Genomic DNA, 23,520 nt, shown 5'->3' on the forward strand with positions numbered 1-23,520 from the left:
GCATCTGTGGAAAGGAGAAGAGGAAAACTCAGAGGTTGGCATCCAATTAGGAGCTCAAAAGGTTCTGAATAGCTTTTTACACAAAGGAGTAGGAAGTTGGGCCTTTTCTACATTTCAAAGTCTGGCCTGCAGGTGATCAGTTTACAGGTGTAGAGGCTGTGTTAGTGGCTTGGAAGACATTTTCTGCGGATGCAGCTGTGAGATCTTCAGCAAAATCTTCAGAGAAGAAACCCAGGGGACGAGGTGAAAGAAGAAATGGCCAGTTCTCAGGTAAGCTGTGCATCTGAGGGCAGAGACCGTGCCCTGTGTTTCTCTTGAAGGCCCATGCAAACTGAAATCGCAAGTGTTGCTTTTTCTAGTTCTGAGATTTCTGCTTTATTTTTTCACCCAAGTTTTAACCTTTTCAGATGAAACTCAAGATTAGGTTTGTAGAACACTCTTCCCTTGTATCGCTGAGCCTTCTCCCCCTTCTCCAACTCCAAATTAAAGTTCTGCAAGTGTTGAAAATATTCCCTTTGTGAACGATCCACAGGGGAAGGCGTTGAGTCCAAGATTCCTGTTGCTGGTGGAGTCTGGTCCTGCATAGCACTCAAGGAAAACCGTTCCCATTTAGGTCAGATCTGGATGCTTTATCACCTCTCTGGAGACCAGGAGGAAGAAAATGCACAAATACACAGGATGGATATGAGGCCCGGATTAACTCCAAAGTTGTCAGATAAAAGGAAGACTCTTGCTGCTTAGAATGTGAAAAAGATACCCCATTTTCAGGTTGTTTCATTCCAATTTCATTTCAATTTATTTCATTAGGTAGATTTACCGAGTGATATGCAGAAACCATCCCATTTCAACTGGAACAATCTTTCTTCTGGCAAAGTTTCTCTTTGCCTGTAGTTTCTGATGAAAGGAACAGAGGCAAAAGAAATGTCGATAGGATTAAATTTTCTTACAGTTTGCCACCCATTGATAAACACTAGATATAGGCAGAGTATGACATTGCTCAAGGAATTCACAATTGCCTTCATGTGAATGCTTTGCCAGAGGCAAAAGGGAAGCTCAGCTTGAGGAGAGCCAGACTGCCAGTATCCTGCAAGTCTTCTTGACTATCTGAAAATGCTTTTGAAACTTCTTTTATCTCTATGCCTCCAACTTAAAGCATACCAGCAGTGTCTCCTCAAATCCTACTACAGCCCTTGGCGCCCACAATTCCTCTCCCTGTGCTTTCGTGAAAACAGCTTTTTTTGACCAAACAGGTCTCCAGAATCCTTTCTTGACCACTTGCTCCCAACCCACATCCCACCCGTTGCCACTGGACAATGAAGGCTCCCACCTTTGTGTAGTAGAGATAATGACTTCTGGGAGTGGAGGTTCTAAATCACCCGGACTTCCATCCTGTAGATTGTTAGTTTACTCCACATTCTTGATGCAAATCTATTCTTCTATTTAGTTTGTATTTTCAGAACAAGGAAAGAAGAATCCCATAGTTTACATGCTTGCACCTTCGAATCCTGAAACAGAATAGAGCAGAAATGAGGATTGAAACAAAAGCTTTCAATGCAACAGTATATGGTGGGATCATCGAGCACAATGGTTAAGAAACAATTCTGGAGATGTTGGATGATGCAAGATAGTTTATTGGAGTCACACAGAGACTGGACCTGTGGGCAGAGAGAGCCATACAGTGGCTTCATGAAGCTTATATGTCCTGGGGGGGAGGGGAGCTGCACGAAGTATTAGATCACAAATGTTCCTTTTATTTTTTTTTAAGTTTATTTACTTATTTTGAGAAGTAGTCAGAGCATGTGAGGGGGGGAACGGGGAAAAATTGGGAGAGAAAGAGAATCACAAGCAGGCTCCACATACTTGGCAGCATGGAGCCCTACTGGGGGCTCAAACTCATGAACTGTGAGATCATGACTGAAACCACAACCAAGAGACAGAGGCTTAACCCACTGAGCAACTCAGGAGACCCTTCCTTTGAATTTCTGAGTGTGAAACTGCTTCTGCAGGATTTCTCTGGTGATTACCATTCAGTTCAACGTTACCTATGGAGATGTATGGGCAGTCAGGAGACCCCTTAAGAATGTAGCAACCAGCACTTACTTGATGCTTATTAAAACTCTGCAGGCCCTAGGTCAGCCTTCTCTGGTGAAGGTGCACATTTGCCTGTTTGTGTCCCTCATCATACTAGATTCAGAAATAATAGCTGGTTTATGTATATCACTCAATGTGTTTGTGTTGACAGTGTGACTAAAAGACCTAAGCATCATTATCCAAAACTAGATTCATGAGTGTAATATCATTGAAGATGTTTCTTAGTTTCCATGACCATTTTCTGCTCTTCCCTTGTTTTCTGTAGTTTGTGTGAGAGACGGGGAGATCGAGAGAACAAGTGGAGAAGGCGCAGAGAGAGAGAGGAAGAGAGAGAGACAATTTAACACCAGGCTCCCTGTTATCATCGCAGAGTCCAATGTAGGGCGCATACACAGGAGCCTGGAGATCACAATCTCAGTCAAAATCAAAAGTCAGATGCTTAACTAACTGAGCCACCCAGGTGGCCCTCCACTCTATCACTTTTAATATGTATATCTGCTTTCTAAATGTATGGGTGTGTGAATGAAGTGTAAAACAGGAGATCAGTTTTGTGTGGACACTTTCTGGTTTCCATCATTCTTTTCAGCTTTCACACGTGTTACTAACGTTGCTTTAGGGTCCCGTCTAGATATTGACCACTGTGTCATTTTAGATCAACTCTAGGTCAGATAACCCAGGTTAAAATGGAATCTCTTCCATGTACTGGATGCTTGACAAAATATCTACAGAGAAATAGAATAACCTGTTTGCTCTCATAGATGATAATTGTTTATAATTATGATTATTCATTTTCCATTAATTTATGAAAAATGAGTAGATGCTATCTACTAAGTAGGAAATGCTCAGAAAGGCTCCTTGTTGCCTTTTTTGCTATTCTAGTAGAACCTGTGGTTGTTATAAAACCCATGCAGGGGCGCCTGGGTGGCGCAGTCGGTTAAGCGCCCGATTTCAGCCAGGTCACGATCTCACGGTCCGTGAGTTCGAGCCCCACGTCGGGCTCTGGGCTGATGGCTCAGAGCCTGGAGCCTGTTTCTGATTCTGTGTCTCCCTCTCTCTCTGCCCCTCCCCCGTTCATGCTCTGTCTCTCTCTGTCCCAAAAAAAAAAAATAAATAAAATAAAATAAAATAAAATAAATAAATAAAACCCATATAGTTCCAAGTACTCCATGAGTTCCTGCCTTTGAATTGTTGCTCTTTGTTATTCAAATATCTATTCCCTGGCCAATAGGCTAATACCTTGTCAGCAATGCAGAATCTGGGGGCACTTGGATGGTTCAGTCAGTTAAGCATCTGACTCTTCATTTCAGCCTAGGTCAGTAGCTCATGGTTCCTGAGATGGAGCCCCAAGTCAGGCTCTGCACTGTCAGTGGGGAGCCTCCTTGGGATTCTCTCCCTCTCCCTCTCTCTACCCCTCCCCCACTTGCTCTCTCTCTCACTCTCTCAAAATAAGCACATAAACTTAAAAAAATAAAGCTCTTCAATGCACCATTGTGAAATTATAGTTCATATTAGAATATGCTATGTACATTATAACACACCCAGACTTTCCATCTAAGAAATAGACACCAGATATACTACGTGATGTGAATATAGTATTTAAAAATGTGGATGCCTTTGTTGATGCCTTCATTTTATAAATTCGCTTGAATAAACACAATATTTACACTGGTTCTTACCTCAAAGTAAGAAAATAGATGAAAGCATATCATTGTGTGGAAAAAGGTCTTCCTGCAGAAAGCAGGAAACCCCTCTAAGTCAGAACCAGTTTTCCCAATATACCTAAACAAACAGGAATTCACTTCTTGGTGAGTCACAGATAGGATCTATACCAGCTGGGGTTGTCACACAAAGGAAATGTGATTTTCAACAATTAAGGAGACCACAGGGAATCACTTCCAAAGCAGAGACCCCGGGAAGGGAATGGTTTCATATATAGTCAGGGTGGAGAATTAGAGGGAGAGCCCATCACCTTATGTAAAGGTGCAGATCAGGTTACACTTGGGCCTGAAGAAAACAGTTGTATACAGGGGCGCCTGGGTGGCTCAATTGGCTGAGCATCCAACTTCAGCTCAGGTCATGATCATGCAGTCTGTGTGCTCAAAATCTTGCGGTTTGTGAGTTGGAGCCCTGCATTGGGCTCTATGCTGGCAGCTCAGAGCCTGGAGCCTGCTTCCAATTCTGTCTCCCTCCCAGTCCTTCCCCTGCTCCTGCTCTGTCTCTCTCTCTCAAAGATAAATAAATACACATTGAAATGTTTGCTTTTTGAAAACAAGCAGTTCCATACCTACTCTGGATGTTACATAGTAAATGAGGTTTGTGCTCACTCTTAGGTGGAGAGTTTAGTATTATAATCAGGTCATGGTAACAATCCTCTCCCCGTGGTTGACACCACCGTCTACTTGCTTAGGAGTGAGTCAGGGGATGAGCTCAGACAGGGTGGGTATAAGCTCTTTCTCAGATGACATACCTTTTGTTGTATACTTTCTGTTTCCATCACAAGAGATGATGGCCCTGGGGTGTTGTTGCCTGAAGTAACAGATAAGGTTGAAAGAAGAAGTGAAATAAAATGAGGGCCTAAGGGCAGTGGGTATCAACAAGTAAGCAGTGAAGGTCAGGTCTTGGGGTCCAGCTGGTGACATTAACTCCTTCCTGCATCTTAGGTACCGTTATGAACGCTGCCTATGGCTACTTGGTAACTGTGGTATTTCTTGCAGGGACTGCTGACCTTCAGGGATGTGGCCATAGAATTCTCTCAGGAGGAATGGGGATGCCTGAACCAGAGTCAGCGAGAACTGTACAGGGATGTGATGTTAGAGACCTATGGACACCTCCTCTTCTTGGGTGAGGATAACTCCTTCCAGACTTCCCAAACCTCACTCGCGGGTTTGTTCCTTCCTTGGAAGACTGTCTCTTGGAAACATCCTCTTTGCATGACTGGGATCAGATGCCTGCAGTCAGAGAAAGAAGTAGAGTTTGTAGATATAGAGAAATATCTTCATGAGGTGTCCTTTCCAGGTGTAGATTCCCCTTCTTTACGGTGAGGTAAGAGCATCATCATCTGTAGATGAGTGGTAATTGTAAACATTGAGTGGCATAAAATGGTACTGCCCACTTAAGCTCCCAACTGCTACTCATTCCTGTAGTGGTAGTACTTGGACGTGAGGTCATGATGTGAACATTGGAAATTCCTGTCAAGTATACTAAAGGGGCTTTTGGGCAACAGCATTCAGAAATCATTTTCTGGAATTCTACAATGTCCTCTCTCATGTACTGAGCACAGTATTGGGGTGAAAGAATCTGAGAAACAGGTATGATCTTTTTTTTTTTTTTTTCTGATAATCAGGCCTCATTGTGTCGAAACCACACCTGGTCATTTTTTTGGAACAAAAGAGGGAGCTCTGGGATGTGAAGAGAGAGAAGACGGTAGCCTCACCAGCAGGTAGGTGGGCATGAACAAAACAGATGACAGTGGTGATATGCAAATATTTAAAATATGGCTCAAGTAGCTCTCCTTGAATGGAAATTAGTTCGGAAGCCCAGTTTTATGTGTGTCCCACTCATAGCGGGACATCAGCTTTCCAACCCATCATACTCTTACATTCTCGAAGGATTCTTTGTTCTGCTCCAGTGATGGTCCATCACATCCACAGTGAGTGCCAGGAGACTCCCCTTGTGCTTTGAGTATCTCCAAAGTCTGAAAGCTTCTCCTTTGCTTTGGAGGCCCTGGAGAATTCTCCATATTCTGAAAAACTCTATTGTAAGTCATTCCCAATTTCTGTTTTCGTGAGAAATGTGTCATAGTAGTGGTGGACATAGTGGGTTTTGGAGTCCAAATCCCAGGAGCACTGGAGACAGGGATCACGTGATTCAGGTTTATGCTTTCCAATGTTCCTGAGGCTATAATCTTTTTTTTTATTTTAATGTTTGTTTTTGAGAGAGAGACAGAGAGAGGCAGACAGACAGAGCAATTATGGGGGAGGGGCAGAGAGAGACAGAGACATAGAATTTGACCCAGCCTCCAGGCAGTCAGCACAGAGCTTGATGTGGGGTTCGAACTCACAGACCACAAGATCATGACCTGAGCTGAAGTTGGATGGCCAACCAACTGAGCCACCCGACGCCCCACTGATGCTTTAGGCTTAAGCATACAACACTGAGATTCAGTAATTCCCTCAGATAAAAAAGCATTTTCTAAAATGAGAAAATCTCATGCTCTATTTCACTTCAGAAGCTTATTTTTGTTATGAATGATAATAAGAAATTTCCAATTTATGTCTTCCATTCCTCAATGGTGAAATAATTTGTCCATGTGTATTCTCATATTCCTACCAACATTAATGCCACAGGGGAACTAGAACACTGAGAACTTAGAACTCACAGCCTACCATAAAGACTCAATGGGTACGTTATTTCTCAGTAAGTTCATAATTTTCATCTTTTTCTTGTATAATAGAAACTTCCTGTGCCTTTGTCATAAATGTTTTCACCTTGCGTGGCTCTTTATGAGATTCATTTCTGACTTATTTGATGAAAATTCTGACATGGCATGTGCATCATGAGGTATGAGGTAGATCATTTGGGTTGACCTGTTGGTCTTGCAGAGTTTTCCTGATATCATTTAGTTACCTGTTCTCTCTTCTTTCTCCATAAGTCTCTCTAAGATGATCATTTGAATTGTTTGCCATGGCATAGTGGCTTGATATTTGAATAAAATGGTTACTTTCCTTTTGGCTGTTAGACTGTGATTTACATATTTGTTCTGGACATTTATTTCACAGCTGTCGTTCTGTGTCCTTTGAAGAACATTAGCCACCTGATCCCAGTGTCACCCATTACAGGTTCCTTATTTCCTGTGTGCTCTCTGCTGGATCCCTCCACTAGAAGGTTGATATTTTTTCTCTGTTAGCATTAAGTATCATATGGGAGGATGTGCACTAATCATCTCTTTTATTCTGGAAGCTTCCTCCTTCATGTCACCTTGTTTGTTGTCTGCTTTGGAAAATGAAGGATTCCTCCTATGTTTGCTGTAGGAATTGCTATTTAAAGTAGAGATTGTGAATGAGAGTTCTGTCCTGTAAATTTCCATTTTATTCTGCCCTCATGTCCCATAGATACTCTTCCTTATCTCTTTTCTGTTGCTGCAAATAAAGAAAATGTGTATCGCATTAGTTCAAATGCCTTAAAATTGTGAATGTAATCCAGCACAAAACATAAAGGAGACCTAGACTTTTAATGCTATAGAAGACTCAAAAACAATACTATTGGTATTTCTTTTTTTTTTAATATGAAATTTATTGTCAAATTGGTTTCCATATAGCACCCAGTGCTCATCTCAACAGGGGCCCTCCTCAATACCCATCACCCACCCTCTCCTCCCTCCCACTGCCCATCAACCCTCAGTATGTCCTCAGATTTAAGAGTCTCTTATGGTTTGCCTCCCTCCTTCTCTAACCTGTTTTTTTTTTTCTTTCCCTCCCCCATGGTCCTTAGTTTCTCCAGATCCACATAAGAGTGAAAATACATGGTATCTGTCTTTCTCTGTATGACCTCTTTCACTTAGCATAACACTCTCCAGTTCCATGCACGTTGCAACAAAAGGCCATATATCATTCTTTCTCATTGCCAAGTAGTATTCCATTGTGTATATAAGCCACACTTTCTTTATCCATTCGCCAGTTGATGGACATTTAGGCTCTTTCCATAATTTGGCTATTGTTGAGAGTGCTGCTATAAACATTGGGGTACAAGTGCTCCTGTGAATTAACACTCCTGTATCCCTTGGGTAAATTCCTAGCAGTGCTATCGCTGGATCATAGGGTAGCGCTAGTTTTAATTTTTTCAGGAATCTCCACACTGTTTTCCAGAGCGACTGCACCAGTTTGCATTCCCACCAACAGTGCAAGAAGGTACCCGTTTCTCCACATCCTCGCCAGCATCTATAGTCTCCCGATGTGTTCATTTTAGCCACTATGACTGGCGTGCGGTGGTATCTGAGTGTGGTTTTGATTTGTATTTCCCTGATGAGGAGCGACGTTGAGCATCTTTTCATGTGCCTGTTGGCCATCCGGATGTCTTCTTTAGAGAAGTGTCTATTCATGTTTTCTGCCCATTTCTTCACTGGATTTTTTGGTTTTCGGGTGAGGAGTTTGGGGAGTTCTTTTTAGATTTTGGATGCTAGCCCTTTGTCTCATATATCATTTGCAAATATCTTTTGCCATTCCGTTGTTTGCCTTTTCATTTTGTTGATTGTTTCCTTTGCTGTGCAGAAGCTTTTTATCTTCATGAGGTCCCAATAGTTCATTTTTGCTTTGTATTCCCTGGCCTTTGGGGATGTGTCAAGTAAGAAATTGCTGCGGCTGAGGTCAGAGAGGTTTTTCCCTGCTTTCTCCTCTAGGGTTTTGATGGTTTCCTGTCTCACATTCAGGTCCTTCATCCATTTTGAGTTTATTTTTAGGAATGGTGTAAGAAAGTGGTCTAGTTTCAACCTTCTGCATGTTGCTGTCCAGTTCTCCCAGAACCATTTGTTAAAGAGACAGTCTTTTTTTCCATTAGATATTCTTTCCTGCTTTGTCAAAGATTAGCTGGCCATATTTTTGTGGGTCTAGTTCTGGGGTTTCCATTCTATTTCATTGGTCTATGTGTCTGTTTTTGTGTCAATACCATGCTGTCTTGATGATGACAGCTTTGTAGTAGAGGCTAAAGTCTGGGATTGTGATGCCTCCCGCTTTGTTCTTCTTCAACAATATTACTTTGGCTATTCCGGGCCTTTTGTGGTTCCATACAAATGTTAGGATTGCTTGTTCTAGTTTCGAGAAGAATGCTGGTGCAATTTTGATTGGGATTGCATTGAATGTGTAGATAGCTTTGGGTAGTATTGACATTTTGACAATATTTATTCTTCCAATCCATGAGCATGGAATGTTTCTCCATTTCTTCATATCTTCTTCAATTTCCTCCATAAGCTTTCTATAGTTTTCAGGATACAGATATTTTACATCTTTGGTTAGGTTAATCCTACGTATTTTATGCCTCTTGGTGCAATTGTGAATGGGATGAGTTTCTTTATTTGTCTTCCTGTTGCTTCATTATTAGTGTATAAGAATGCAACTGATTTCTGTACATTGATTTTGTATCCTACGACTTTGCTGAATTCATGTATCAGGTCTAGCAGACTTTTGGTGGAGTCTATCACGGGTTTTCCATGTGTAGTATCATGTCATCTGCAAAAAGGGAAAGCTTGACTTCATGTTTGTCAATTTTGATGCCTTTGATTTCCTCTTGTTTTCTGTGTGCTGATGCTAGCACTTCCAACACTATGTTAAACAACAGCGGTGAGAGTGGACATCCCTGTCGTGTTCCTGATATCAGGGAGAAAGCTCTCAGTTTTTCCCCATTGAGGATGATATTAGCTGTGGGCTTTTCATAAATGGCTTTTATGATGTTTAAGTGTGTTCTTTCTATCCTGACTTTCTCAAGGGTTTTTATTAAGAAAGGATGCTGAATTTTGTCTAATGCTTTTTCTGCCTCTATTAACAGGATCCTATGGTTCTTATTTTTTCTTTTACTAATGTGATGTATCATGTTGATTGATTTGCGAATGCTGAACCAGCCCTAATGCTCAGGAATGAATCCCACTTGATCATGGTGAATAATTCTTTCTATATGCTGTTGAATTCGATTTGCTAGTATCTTATTGAGAATGTTTTCATTCACATTCATCAGGGATATTGGGCTGTAGTTCTCTTTTTTTACTGGGTCTCTGGTTTAGGAATCAATGTAATGCTGCCTTCATAGAATGAGTCTGGAAGTGTTCCTTCCCTTTCTACTTTTTGGAGTAGCTTGAGAAAGATAGGTATTATCTCTGCTTTAAATGTCTGGTAGAGGGGCGCCTGGGTGGCGCAGTCGGTTAAGCGTCCGACTTCAGCCAGGTCACGATCTCGTGGTCCGTGAGTTCGAGCCCCGCGTCAGGCTCCGGGCTGATGGCTCGGAGCCTGGAGCCTGTTTCCGATTCTGTGTCTCCCTCTCTCTCTGCCCCTCCCCCGTTCATGCTCTGTCTCTCTCTGTCCCAAAAATAAATAAACATTGAAAAAAAAATTAAAAAAAAAAAATAAATGTCTGGTAGAATTCCCCTGGGAAGCCATCTGGCCCTGGACTCATATTTGTTGGGAGGTTTTTGATAACTGATTCGATTGCTTCGCTGGTTATGGGTCTGTTCAAGCTTTCAATTTCTTCCTGTTTGAGTTTGGAAGTGTGTGGGTGTTGAGGAATTTGTCCATTTCTTCCAGGTGGTCCAGTTTGTTGGCATTAGATTTTCATAGTATTCCCTGATAACTGCTTGTGTTTCTGAGGGATTGGTTGTTATAAATCCATTTTCATTCATGATTTTGTCTATTGGGGTCATCTCCCTTTTCTTTTTGAGAAGCCTGGCTAGAGGCTTATCAATTTTGTTTATTTTTTCAAAACACCAACTCTTGGATTCATTGATCTGCTCTACTGTTTTTTTAGATTCTATATTGTTTATTTCTGCTCTGATCTTTATTATTTGTCTTCTTCTGCTGGCTTTGGGGTGTCTTTGCTGTTCTGTTTCTGTTTCCTTTAGGTGTGCTGTTATATTTTTTGGGGGGAATTTTCTTGTTTCTTGAGATAGGTCTGGATTGCAATGTATTTTCCTCTGAGGACTGCCTTCACTGCATCCCAGAGGGTTTGGATTGTTGTATTTTCATTTTCATTTGTTTCCATATATTTTTTAATTTCTTCTCTAATTGTCTGGTTGACCCATTCATTCTTTAGTAGGGTGTTCTTTAACCTCCATGCTTTTGGAGGTTTTCCAGACTTCTTCCTGTGGTTGATTTCAAGCTTCATAGCATTGTGGTCTGAAAGTAGGCATGGTATGATCTCAATTCTTGTATACTTATGAAGGGTATAGTCTTTAACTTACAGTCTAGTTTGTCTGATATAAGTATGGCTACTCCAGCTTTCTTTTGAGTTCTAGTAGCATGATAGATAATTCTCCATCTCCTGACTTTCAATCTGAAGGTGTCCTTAGGTCTAAAATGAGTCTCTTGTAGATAGCAAATAGATGGGTCTTGTTTTGTTTTGTTTTGTTTTCCATTCTGATACCCTATGTCTTTTGGTTGGAGCATTTAGTTCATTTACATTCAGTGTTATTATAAAAAGATATGGGTTTAGAGTCACTGTGATGTATGTAGGTTTCATGCTTGTAGTGATGTCTCTGGTACTTTGTTTCACAGGATCCCCCTTAGGATCTCTTGTAGGGCTGGTTTAGTGGTGATGATTTCCTTCAGTGTTTGTCTGTTTGGGAAGAACTTCATCTCCTTCTATTCCAAATGACAGACTTGCTGGATAGAGGATTCTCAGCTGCATATTTTTTCTGTTCACCACATTGAAGATTTCCTGCCATTCCTTGCTGGCCTGCCAAGTTTCAGTAGATAGATCCGTCACGAGTCTTATTGGTCTCCCTTTATATGTTAGAGCATGTTTATCTTTAGCTGCTTTCAGAATTCTCTCTTTATCCTTGTATTTTGCCAGTTTCACTATGATATGTCATGCAGAGGATCGATTTAAGTTCCGTCTGAAGGGCGTTCTCTGTGCCTCTTGGATTTCAATGCCTTTTTCCTTCCCCAGATCAGGGAAGTTTTCAGCTATGATTTCTTCAAGTACACCTTCAGCACTTTTCTGTCTCTTCCTCCTCTGGAATCCCAATTATGCATATATTAGCGTTCCTTCATTTCACTTAGTTCTGTAATTCTCCCTCATACTCCTGGATATTTTTTATTTAATCTTTTTCTCAGCTTCCTCTTTTTCCATAATTTTCTCTTCTAATTCACCTATTCTCTCCTCTGCCTCTTCAATCTGAGCTGTGTTCACCTCCATTTTAATTTGCACCTCATTTATAGCATTTTTTAGCTCTTCCTGTTTGTTAGTCCCTTGATCTCTGTAGCGATAGATTCTCTGCTGTCTTCTATAGTTTTTTCAAACCCAACGATTAATTTTATGGCTTTTATTTTATTTTATTTTATTTTATTTATTTTTCAATGTTTATTTATTTTTGAGACAGGGAGAGACAGCATGAACGGGGGAGGGTCAGAGAGAGAGGGAGATACAGAATCTGAAACAGGCTCCAGGCTCTGAGCTGTCAGCACAGAGGCCACGTGGGGTTCGAACTCACGGACCCCGAGATCATGCCCAGAGCCGAAGTCGGATGCTTAACCGACTGAGCCATGCAGGCACCCCTATTATTTTAAATTCATTTTCTGTTATATTGCTTAAATCGTTTTTGATCAGTTTGTTAGCTGTCACTACTTCCTGGCGTTTCTTTTGAGGAGAATTCTTCCGTTTTGTCATTTTGGATAGTCCCTGGAGTGGCACAGAACTGCAGGGCTCTTCCCCTGTGCTGTCTGGGGTAACTTGTGTTGGTGGGCGGGGTCGCAGTCAGACCCGATGTCTGCCCCCAGCCCACTGCTGGGGCCACAGTCACTGGTGTGTAGCTTATCTTACCCTCTCCCAGGGGCAGGACTCACTGTGGAGTGGTGTGGCCCCTGTCTGGACTACTTCCACACTGCCAGGCTTGTGGTGCTTCCTCTGTGGGATCTGGCGTATTAGCCAGGGTGGATCCGCAGGGTGCACAGGGGCGGGAGGGGCAGGCTCAGCTCACTTTGCCTTTGGTGCTCCAAGGTCCGCTGTGGGAGGGGCCCTGCAGCACTGGGAGGGAGGCAGACCCTTTGGAGGGATGGATGCATAGAAGCACAATGTGGGTGTTTGTGCAGTTCAAGCAAGTTCCGTGATGGGAACTGGTTCCCTTTGGAATTTCAGCGGGTGGATGGGCGAGGGAGTTGGCGCTGGCCAGCACCTTTGTTCCCTGGTGAGCTGAGCTCTGTCCTCCAGAGTTCAACAACTCTTCCTCCCATTATCTTCTAGCCCTTCTGCTCTTCGAGCAGAGCTGTTGACTTATAACGTTCCAGATGTCATGTCCCGCTTGGCTGTCAGAAAACAATCGGTAGGGCCCCTCTGCATTTGCAAGTGAGACTGGGGGCTCTGCGTTGCAGGGCAGGCTACCCCTCCACTGCCCCCACTCCCTCCCACCAGTCCATATAGTGCACACCACCTCTCCACTCTTCCTACCCTCTTCTGTGGGCCTCTTGTCTACGCTTGGCTCCAGAGAGTCCATTCTGCTAGCCTTCTGGTGGTTTTCTGGGTTATTCAGGCAGATGGGTTATTCCACCCAGATGTGGGTGGAATCTAAGTGATCAGCAGGACGTGGTGAGCCCAGCATCTCCTACACTGCCATCTTCCCCTCCTTCTGTCCTCCTCTGTATTTCTGAGTTTGTGTGTTTGTGGTGTATTTGCAAGTCACAAAAACCTTTCTCCACAAATAGATGTATAATCTGCATGTCACTGAAAACATTTCTTAGTTTCAGGGAGAGTAAACATTTTCATTCTATCACTTTTATTCTTTTGTATTCAATTGGTAATTTTTGTATTTTATGTGGAATCTTCACTTTTCTCTTTATGTTACTCAGTTTCATGGTTTTAATATATTTGCATTACCATCACCACGTTGAAAGTTTCAGTAAACTTACTTTTAGGATTGTCTCAGTATAATGGTTGGTGTGTTCCTCGTAGATGAATTTAAAGTCGGATAATCTGGATAAAGACACATATTATAGTATTATTGCAATTTTGCCAGATATTCTTTTGGAAGATGAAAACAACACTATTGTTCTCATAGATTACTGGGATAGATGGGTGAATTCATGCAAAACTGTTAGAATGGTCTGTATTGTGTAGTAAGTGTTTAAGGAGAATGGTTGCTTCTGTTCATGATATGAGGCTTAGTAATTTCCTCATTATTCTTCAAGTTCAAAGTCCTCCATGATTTCTTCTTGTGTTTTTTTTTTTTTCTTGGACTATAGAAGTGTGGCTCTTGAAGTGAAGATGTTGGCATGAGTTTCAGGTTTGTGAGAAATGTAGAAACTCAGACCCCACATAAAATTCGAAATCAGAATGTGAGTTTTAAGAAGATGCTCTGTTCGTTTTCATACGTCACACTGACAATGTCACATTGACATTGAAGTGCACGCGTAGCTCACCATCACTTTTTTATTATTCTGTGTCTGTTTTCTTCTGTAGTACATTATTTTGACAACTGATTTTGTCGTATGTTGTAAATTAGGAAGTTTGGTGCCACCAGAATACTCTTTATGTTTCAAGATTATTGTGGGTATATATTATCCTGCCATACCCATGTGAATGTTCCATTTGGTTGTGATCTTTCTGCCAAAAATGTCATTGGGAATTTGATGGGGGTCACATGAAATCAGTAGATCACTTTGAATATAGTGACAGTTGGATAATTTTAAGTATCCCAATGTAAGAACATGGATGTGTTTTCACTTACTTCTTCTTTCAATTCCTTCACAATATTTTATAGTTTTCTCTGCACCAGTTTTGACCTCTAACATTATGTTGAGTCTTAAGTAGTTTATTCTTTGTGATGTTACTGTAACTGTAATTATATTTTTGGGGGGATTGTTCTTTGTTGTGTATAAACCATGAATTCTTATTTGTTGGGTTTGTGATCTCCAATTTTGTAAAATTTGCTTGACTTTTAGCAGGTTTTTCAAAATGAGGATTCTTTGGGGGCACTTGGGTGGCTCAGTTGGTGGAGTGTCTGACTGTTGATTTTGGCTCAGGTCATGATCCCAGGGTCATGGGATCAAGACCTGCCTCAGGCTCCACACCTAACATGCAGCTTGCTTGAGAGTCTCTGCCTCCCTGTGCCCCTAACCTACTTGCACACATACTCTGTCTCAAAAAATAATAATTTAAAATAAAAAAAATAGGGATTCTTCAGAGAGGAAGATAGTATCATGACACACTAGGAATTACCTACCCTCATCACATCCCACAAACACATCTAGCTAACCACCAAACCGTCCTACATATCCCAAAAAGCAACCTTAAGACTGACAAAGTTATTACCCAGCTAATGAGAGAGAAGAGGCACATCAAAGATTGTAGGAAGTATAGAGATTTGGCCGGGGGAGCAACAGATTATAGTACTGCTGAAAGCAGGGAACTGTGGTTGTGGAGAAGGATGAGAGAGAGTGGAGCCCAAAGAAGAATGCACAAGGAGAACATTTCCCTAATGTCATTGTCTTGGAAAGGGAGAAGGCATGCATTTTGTGCTTTATTAGAAACAGTGTGGCTTCAAGCCTTAAGTTTTGAAGTCGGCGGGCTTAGCTTGGAAAGATCCAGGAGGGTACTGCACTGTCCTGGACAGAAGGTAAGTTCACAACCTGGGGGTAGACAGCATGGAAACAGCGATGTGAAGAGCATTTGGGGCACAGATGAGTGAGATTATTTGATAATCTAGGGGCCCTTCAATGAGGTGCATCATGGGGAACAAAGGAGCTGACTGGTTCCATTTCCTTCCCACGTTCCTCAGCATGAACACAGATCACCCTGAGAGAAAGGGCTCAGTGGGGACACTGGCTGCCTGCCTTGCTTACAACAAGCCCCAAGCCCCTATGCTCTGGTGGAACTGCCCTTCTCAGTCAAGCCTGACTCAATCCCAGCAAGGTTGGCCCCTACCTCAGGGGACCTGCATAATCTGCTGCCCACACCACATGTGACCACACAGTTCTGCATGGCCTCAGTTCTGGTGGAGTTGATGTCCGGTCTCATCTCACAAGCAGACCACAGCATAACCAGTCAAAACTCGCCCCATTGAGGACAGGGTCCAAACACTGGCAGGAGAGCTTCTGCAGACCACTGGCGTCAAAGATAGAGCAGGAGGCATAACTGGCTATTTTAACATACAGAGGGTGGTGGAGATGTAGACAAAATGCCAAGATGGAAGAATTTATCCAAAATGAAACAACAAGATATGGCCGTGGCCAGAGATTTCAGTGAAACACTGTATCAGTAACATTCCAAATGGAAAATTGAAGGCAACTGTCATAAGGATACTCACTGAGCTTGTGAAAAGAAGACAGCAGTGAGGCTCTGACTACAGAGATAAGAGGCTTAGCAAAGGAAGAGTGACGTAAAATGCAATAAATGAGATGAGAAATGCACTTGACTCAATGAACAGGATGTTGGAAGAATGAGAGCAGCAAATTGGTGGCCTTAAAGACAAAATAATGGAAAATAGTGAAACTTAACGAAGAGAGAGACAGAGAGACAGAGTAAAACTATGCAACATGAAATAGCCTTAGGAAATCAGGGACTCCCTCAAAAGTGATAAGACTTATATTACAGGGTCACAGAAGAAGATGAGAAAGGGGGTCAGAAAAGTTATATCAGGGAATAATAGAAGAAAACATCCCTAATCAGTTGAAGGAAACAGACCTGCAGATTCAGGAGGCACAGAACTCCATCAAAATCACCAAAAGGAGGCCAACACCAAGACATCTTGGAATCGAATTAGCAAACTATGGTGATAATGACAAAATCTTAAAAGCAGCAACACAGAGGAAGTATTTCACCCATCCTGAAAAGCATAAGGCCAGCTCAAGATTTCTCAACAGAAACTTGGCAACCCTGAGGGAGGGACCTGATAGATTCAAAAGGCTGAATGGGGAAAATAGGCAGCCAAGAACAGTCTATCCAGGAAGACTATCATTCAGACTAGAGGAGAGAGAGATTTCCAGTCAAACAGAAACTAAAGGAGTTTTTGACCACTGAAACAGCCCTCCAAGACATGTTTAAGGATAGTCTTTGACTTCAGAGGAGAGACCAAAAGTGAGAAAGACAAGAAAGTATCAGAAAACACTCTCCAGAAACAATGCCAAAAGTAATAATAAAATGGCAGCAAATAGGTATCTAGTCAATAATTCCTCTGAAGGGAAATGTACTGTGCACTCCAATCAAAACACATACGGTGTCTGAATGGATTAAAAAAAAAAAAAACCCAAACTGATTAATCTGCTGCCTACAAAAGACTCAATTTAGACCTGAAATTGTCTGCCAGTTGAAAGTGAGGGGCTAGAGAAACGTTATCATGCAAATGGATGTCAAAAGAAGGCCAGTGTAGCAATATTTATATTCGACAAACTAGCCTTTTTTCGTTCTTGTATTGTGGTGGTCTCCTCTTGGGTACCAGAGTAATGCCTGCCACCTAGAATGATTTTCAGTGGGTTCCCTGTATTCTATTATTTGTAGAATTTTGATGAATTATCAGCAATTGCTTTTTAAAAAAAATACAATGTTCTCCATTACCGTTTTAATAACTATTTATTTTGAGAGGAGAGATAAGAAGGAAGAGGTAAGGAGAGATAGAGATAGAGAGAATCCCAAGAAGGATGCCCACTGTCAGTGCAGAGCCCAGTGTGGGGCTGGAACTCACAAAGTGAGATCATGACCGGAGCCAAAACCAACAGTTGGATACTAAACCAACTGAGCCACCAGGGCATCCAAGGAATTACTTGTTTAAAAGTTTGGTCCATTGACCAGTGAAGGCATGTGGTCTTGGTCTTTTCCAAATTGTCTAATATGTTAGTGTATGTTTGCTTTAGGAATCGTTTATCACACTATATGTTTCTGTGTGTAACTGTTGCCTCGTTTTCTTTTCCATTTGTCTTTTTCGTTGGTGGGTTTTTTTTTTTTCACTGTAAATATATTTAAAATATTGTCAAGTTTGTTGTATTGGAGAAACAGAATTACTTTCAATGTTAGGTTTATTTGGATCTTCATTTTACTTCTTTCTTATTTTTCTTTAGCATTTCCTTTGACAGAATTTTAGCTAAATTTCTTCATTCTTTTGTTGATTGAGGTGTAATAAAAGAAAAAGGTGAAATACAATAATTAACTCAGTTATAGCATAAAAAATTGAAAGTGGAGGTTCTAGTAGAAAAATTAGGAAGAAATGAATAATAATGATTACCAAAAAAAAAAAAAAGTTTCCTTGGATTTTGTATAGATAATGTCATCCTCTAACAGCTATAATTTTGCTTTTTCTCTTCCAATTTGTTTGCATTTTAGAATTGTTTTAAGCTTATTTATTTTGAGAGAGTAGGAGTCAGGAGAAGCAGAGAGAAAGGGAGAGAGAGAGAGACAGAGAGAACCCCAACAGGCTCTGTGCTGTCAGCATGGATCCTGATGTGGGGCTCAAACTCACATAGTGCCAGGTTGAAAACCAAGAGTCAGACAATTAAGTGAGCCAACCAAGCGCCCCCAATTTGGTTTCCTTTTATGTATTTTTTTCCTAATTGTTCTGAATAGTGCCAGTACTGTGTGGAATGGACATGGGAACGTTGCTTCAATATCTTATTTGTGATCCTATAGGAGGAGCTTTTGGCCTTCTCATCGATTATGTTGGATTTCAGCTTTGCACACATACATGATCTTTATTAGGATGAAGTAGTTTACTTGGATTCTTCCTTATTGAGTATCTTTAATCATGAAATGGTGTCCAATATGCTCACTTCCTGTCCTGTATCAATTAAGATAATCCTCTCTTTGTGATCTTTAGTCTGTAATGTGCAGTCCCATCTCGATAGTTTTCCATATGGTGAAACACTCTTGAATTTCAGGAAGAATTCCCAGTTGATTATGTCATAAAATGGTAAAATGTGCTTTTGATTCAGTTTGTTTTTCATTTGTTTATTTGTTTTGAGAGGGAGAGGAAGGAAGAGGACAATGGGAGGGGCAGAGAGTGAGGAGGAAAGAAGATCCCAAGCAGGTTTTTCAGTTTGTAATGAGCTGGACATGGGGCCTGATCTCACGACTGAAGTCATGACCTGAGCTGAAGTCAAGGGTCGGGTGCTTCACCAACTTAGGCTCACAGGCTCCCCTATTTGCTTAGTTTTATGGAGGACGTTGCATGAATATACCCCACAGATGGTAATTCATAGTCTTCTATACTTGTAGCATCTTCCTTCAGCTTTGATAACCTGTTAAGGCTGGTATGATCAAGGGTTTTCATAATCTCCCTTCTCTTCACTCCCTAGAAATGTCTGGGGAGATTTCAAGTACTTTCTCATGTGTGTCTATGAATTATTCTGTGAATTCATCTGGCATAAGAGTTTTCCTTGCTGGGAGTTTATTTTTTTTATTTATTTTTAATGAAAAAAACATTTTTAATGTTTTTATGTATTTTTGAGACAGGGAGAGATAGAAAGAGACAGAGCGTGAGCAGGGGAGGGGAGGAGAGAGAGGGAGACACAGAATCCGAAGCAGGCTCAAGGCTCTGACCTGTCAGCACAGAGCCCGATGAGGGGCTCAAACTCACACACTGTGAGATCATGGCCTGAGCTGAAGTCTGATGCTTACTCAACTGAGCCACCCAGGCGTCCCATTGGGACTTTATTTATTACAGTGGTAAAGTACTTAGTAGTTGTAGATCTGTTGACTTTTTTCTTTTTCTTTTTTGTTTTCTTTTTTCTTTTTTTTTTTTTTTTGAGTGTGAGAGTCAGTGAGTGGGAGAGAATGCAGAGGGAGAGATAGAGAGAATCTTAAACAGACTTCGTGCTTAGGGTAGAGCCTGATATGGGTGTCCATCACATGACCCTAAGATCATGACCTGAGTCAAAATCAAGAGTTGGATGCTCAACCGACTAAGCCGCCCAGTTTCCTCTTTCATTACATTTTTTTCTCCATGATGATGTCAGGTAGGTTATACCTTATTTGAAATAGGTACTTTTTTTTTTTTTTGGATACCTATTTGTTAGCATGTAATTATCCTTTTTCCCAATTATGATTACTTTTATTTCTATGATATCACATGTACTGTGTCTTGTTTTAGTTCTTCACTTCTGATTTTAGGTGAACTTCAATTTTTCATCCTTACTTGACGGTGTTATAGGTCTGTCAAATTTTTGGGTTACTTCTGAAAACAAACTCGTCCTGTTGTTTTATTCCTACTTTTGCTGTATCATATTTTCATAATTTTAAATTAAATGTGCTTCCTTCTAAATTTTGGCTCATAGGGTAATTTCCTGATTCTTTGTGACACAGGAATTTGATTTGTGCTACACCATTACAGAATTACAGAATGATCTATTAGGCTATTTCTTCACGTTGTAAGTTTCTGTGTCAAGGAAGAATGAAGTCCCGATGAATCCTTCTCAACCATCTTCCTGACATTCTCTGACTGGTTTGAAGGTTGTATATTAGAAGTTGTCAGTACCTTCATGTGAGAGTACTGATTGGAATGATGTCCCTTTTTTTGTTATTTGCTATCTTTCAGCTATATCTTCACATGGCAGCCAGAGCTTCCTGCCAAAGCCATGCATAGAAGCCTCTTCCCAAAATGTGTCACTGGGTACTTGGAAACATCATGCCCTTGAGAATTTACACTTAATGGTAAACTGGGACAGTGGTAGAAAGAATGAAGCACATCAGAAGTTTCATGAAAGACGTAGTCCAATTGAGACGACTGCCCGTAATAAGAAACTCATGGCCCCAAGTGATGAAGGACAAAAAACATCTTGGAAAACCGCCCTTTTTACATCCACTATTTGTGCAAAGCAGAGTGCATCTGTAAGCAGAAGTTCCAATCAAACATGCAAACATACATATTTGTGCAAAGAAAATTTGGAACATTTGCAAAGTTACCTCATCCACACTGAAAACAATGCTGTGAACCATTGTGAAAGTGGGATTGGATTGACCTTTCAGTCAAATAGTTCTAAAACTCAGAGATTCAAAAATGAAGATAAAAGGCCTGGGACGTCTCAATTTGGGAGGTGCTTCACAGAGGAGGTGACCCTGCAACATTACCAGAGCATTTTCAATGGAGCTACACTGGCTCAATACAGTGAATCTGAGACACAGTCTAACCAGGGCTCTCATGTTAGCAAACGTCTGAGGACTCTGCAAGAAAACCATTTTGAATCTAATAAAGGTGAGGAAGTGTTTTATCCAAACTCCAAATATACCAATAGTAAGAGTACACAGAGGGGAGAAATTACTTCTAAATATGATGAATGTGGGAAAGCTCTGAAGCAGTCCTCCAGTATTGCTGATCATCAGAGGATTCATGGGGGTGGAAACCCATACACATATAGTGAATCTGGGAATATGTTTAATCAATCATTAAGCCTAAATACGTATAAGACAAGTGGTACTGGAGAGAAAAGGTACATTGGCAAGGAATGTGGCAAAACCTTTGACAGGCACTCGACACTATCTCAACATCAGCAAACTCATACTGCAACGAAAATTGACAAATGTGAAGAAGGTGGTCAAACCTTTAAGGATGGGTCATCACTCCATGCAGACAGGCGAATCCGTACTGCAAAGAAACCTTACAAATGTCATCAATGTGGCAAGGCCTTTAGCCAGCAATCATTGCTTACTCAGCATCAAAGAATCCACACTGGAGAGAAACCTCACGAATGTCAAGAATGTGGCAAGGCCTTTAAATGGCACTCATACCTTATTAAACATCACAGAATACATACTGGAGAGAAACCTTACAAATGTCAAGAATGTGGCAAGGCCTTTAGGCAGCAATCATCCCTTACTAAGCATCACAGAATACATACTGGAGAGAAACCTTACAAATGTCAAGAATGTGGCAAGGCATTTAGCCACCGTTCATCCCTTACTCAGCATCACAGAAGGCATACTGGAGAGAAACCTTACAAATGTCAAGAATGTGGCAAGGTCTTTGCCCAGCAATCATCCCTTAGTCGACATCACAGAATTCATACTGGAGAGAGACATCACAACTGTCAAGAATGTGGCAAGGCCTTTAGCTACCCATCATCCCTTACTCAGCATCACAGAATCCATACTGGTGAGAAACCTTACCAATGTCAAGAATGTGGAAAAGCCTTTAACTCTTCCTCACGACTTACTGAACATCACAGAATTCATACTGGAGAGAAACCCCACAAATGTAAAGAATGTGGCAAGGCCTATAAAGCTTACTCACAGCTTACTGAACATCACATAATTCATACCGGAGAGAAACCTTACAAATGTAAAGAATGTGGTAAGGCCTTTAGCAGATACTCAACCCTTTTTCTACATCGCATAATTCATACCGGACAGAAACCTTACCAATGTAACAAATGCAGTAAAACCTTTAATTTACCTTCAAGGCTTACTCAGCATCACAGAATCCATACAGGAGAGAAACCTTACCAATGTCAAGAATGTGGTAGAGCCTTTATGCGGCAATCATCCCTTACTCGGCATCACAGAATGCATACGGGAGAGAAACCTTACAAATGTCAAGATTGTGGAAAGGTCTTTAGCCAGCAAGCATCCCTTAGTCAGCATCAGAGAATTCATAGTGGAGAGAAACCTCACAAATGTCAAGAATGTGGCAAGGCCTTTAGGTTGAAGTCAAACCTTAATTACCATCACAGAATTCATACTGGAGAGAAACCTTTCCAATGTCAACAATGTGGCAAAGCCTTTAGGATTAAGTCAAACCTTAATGGCCATCACAAAATTCATACTGGAGAGAAACCTTACCAATGTCAGATATGTGGCAAGGGCTTTACCAAATGCTCAGAACTTCGTCAACATCACAGAATTCATACTTGAGCCAACCTTACCAATGCACCATGTGCAAAAGGCTTTAATCACCAATCATCCTTTATTCAAGATTACAGAAATCATCTTGGAGCAAATGTTACAGAGTTTAAGACTGTGAAGGAATTTTTTCCCCCACTTTTTAAAAAGTTTTTCTTGGATAGAATGAGTGGGAGGGTGCAGAGGCAGACACACACACAGAATGAAAAGCAGGTTCCAGGCTCTGAGGTTTCGGCACAGACAGCTCAGAGCCTGATACAGGGCTCGAACCCATAAACTGCTATATCACGACATGAGGTGAAGTTGGATGCTTCACCGACTGAGCCACCCAGGCACCCCAAGACTGTGAGAGAACTTTTAAGGAGGGCTCAACGCTACTCCACATCACAGAATCCACATTGAGGATTAACGATACCCAAGTAAACAATGTGGCAAGACTTTAACCAATGCTGATCCCTGATTTCTTGTAAGAGAATGTGTTATACAGATGATTTTACACAAAGAATCTGGGAAGCCCTTTAATGGTGCTCAAGCCTCATTCCACACCACCAAATTCATACTTGAGAGACACCTTACAATTGTAGAGAATGTGGTGAAACGTTTCACTTGGCTCAAGCCCTACTCACCATCACATTGTTCATACATAGGACGAACATTGCAAATGTGATGAATGTGGCACACCCCTAGGTGGAAGTCCTAACTCATTCAACATCATAATTCCCATATCAGAGGAAATCTCTAAAATGTGAATTGAATGACAAAGCTTTCAGCTGGAATTCAATCCTTATTCAATATCTCTAAATGCATGCTGAGTTGAAACCATACAAACCTAATGCATGAGGAAATCCCTTCTTCATAAATACACCATTTGGAAAACATCAGAGAGTACCAATAGGAAAGTAAGTTGAAAGAAAAGTA

At 41.2% G+C, this 23,520-nt stretch overlaps 1 protein-coding gene across 1 annotated transcript; it reads left to right on the top strand.

Annotated features, from left to right (window-relative positions):
• Positions 1-230: 230 nt before the first annotated feature.
• On the top strand, positions 231-22,614 carry LOC115502673 (zinc finger protein 85-like). The gene is made up of 6 exons (XM_032591523.1): positions 231-270; positions 4,806-4,932; positions 5,435-5,514; positions 15,398-15,416; positions 21,188-21,254; positions 21,339-22,614. The coding sequence occupies exons 1-6, from the start codon at positions 256-258 to the stop codon at positions 22,612-22,614; spliced, it is 1,584 nt and encodes a 527-aa protein (XP_032447414.1). The 5' UTR covers positions 231-255.
• Positions 22,615-23,520: the final 906 nt, after the last annotated feature.

This window comes from Lynx canadensis, chromosome E2 (assembly GCF_007474595.2).
Source record: "Lynx canadensis isolate LIC74 chromosome E2, mLynCan4.pri.v2, whole genome shotgun sequence".
NCBI lineage: Eukaryota > Metazoa > Chordata > Mammalia > Carnivora > Felidae > Lynx > Lynx canadensis.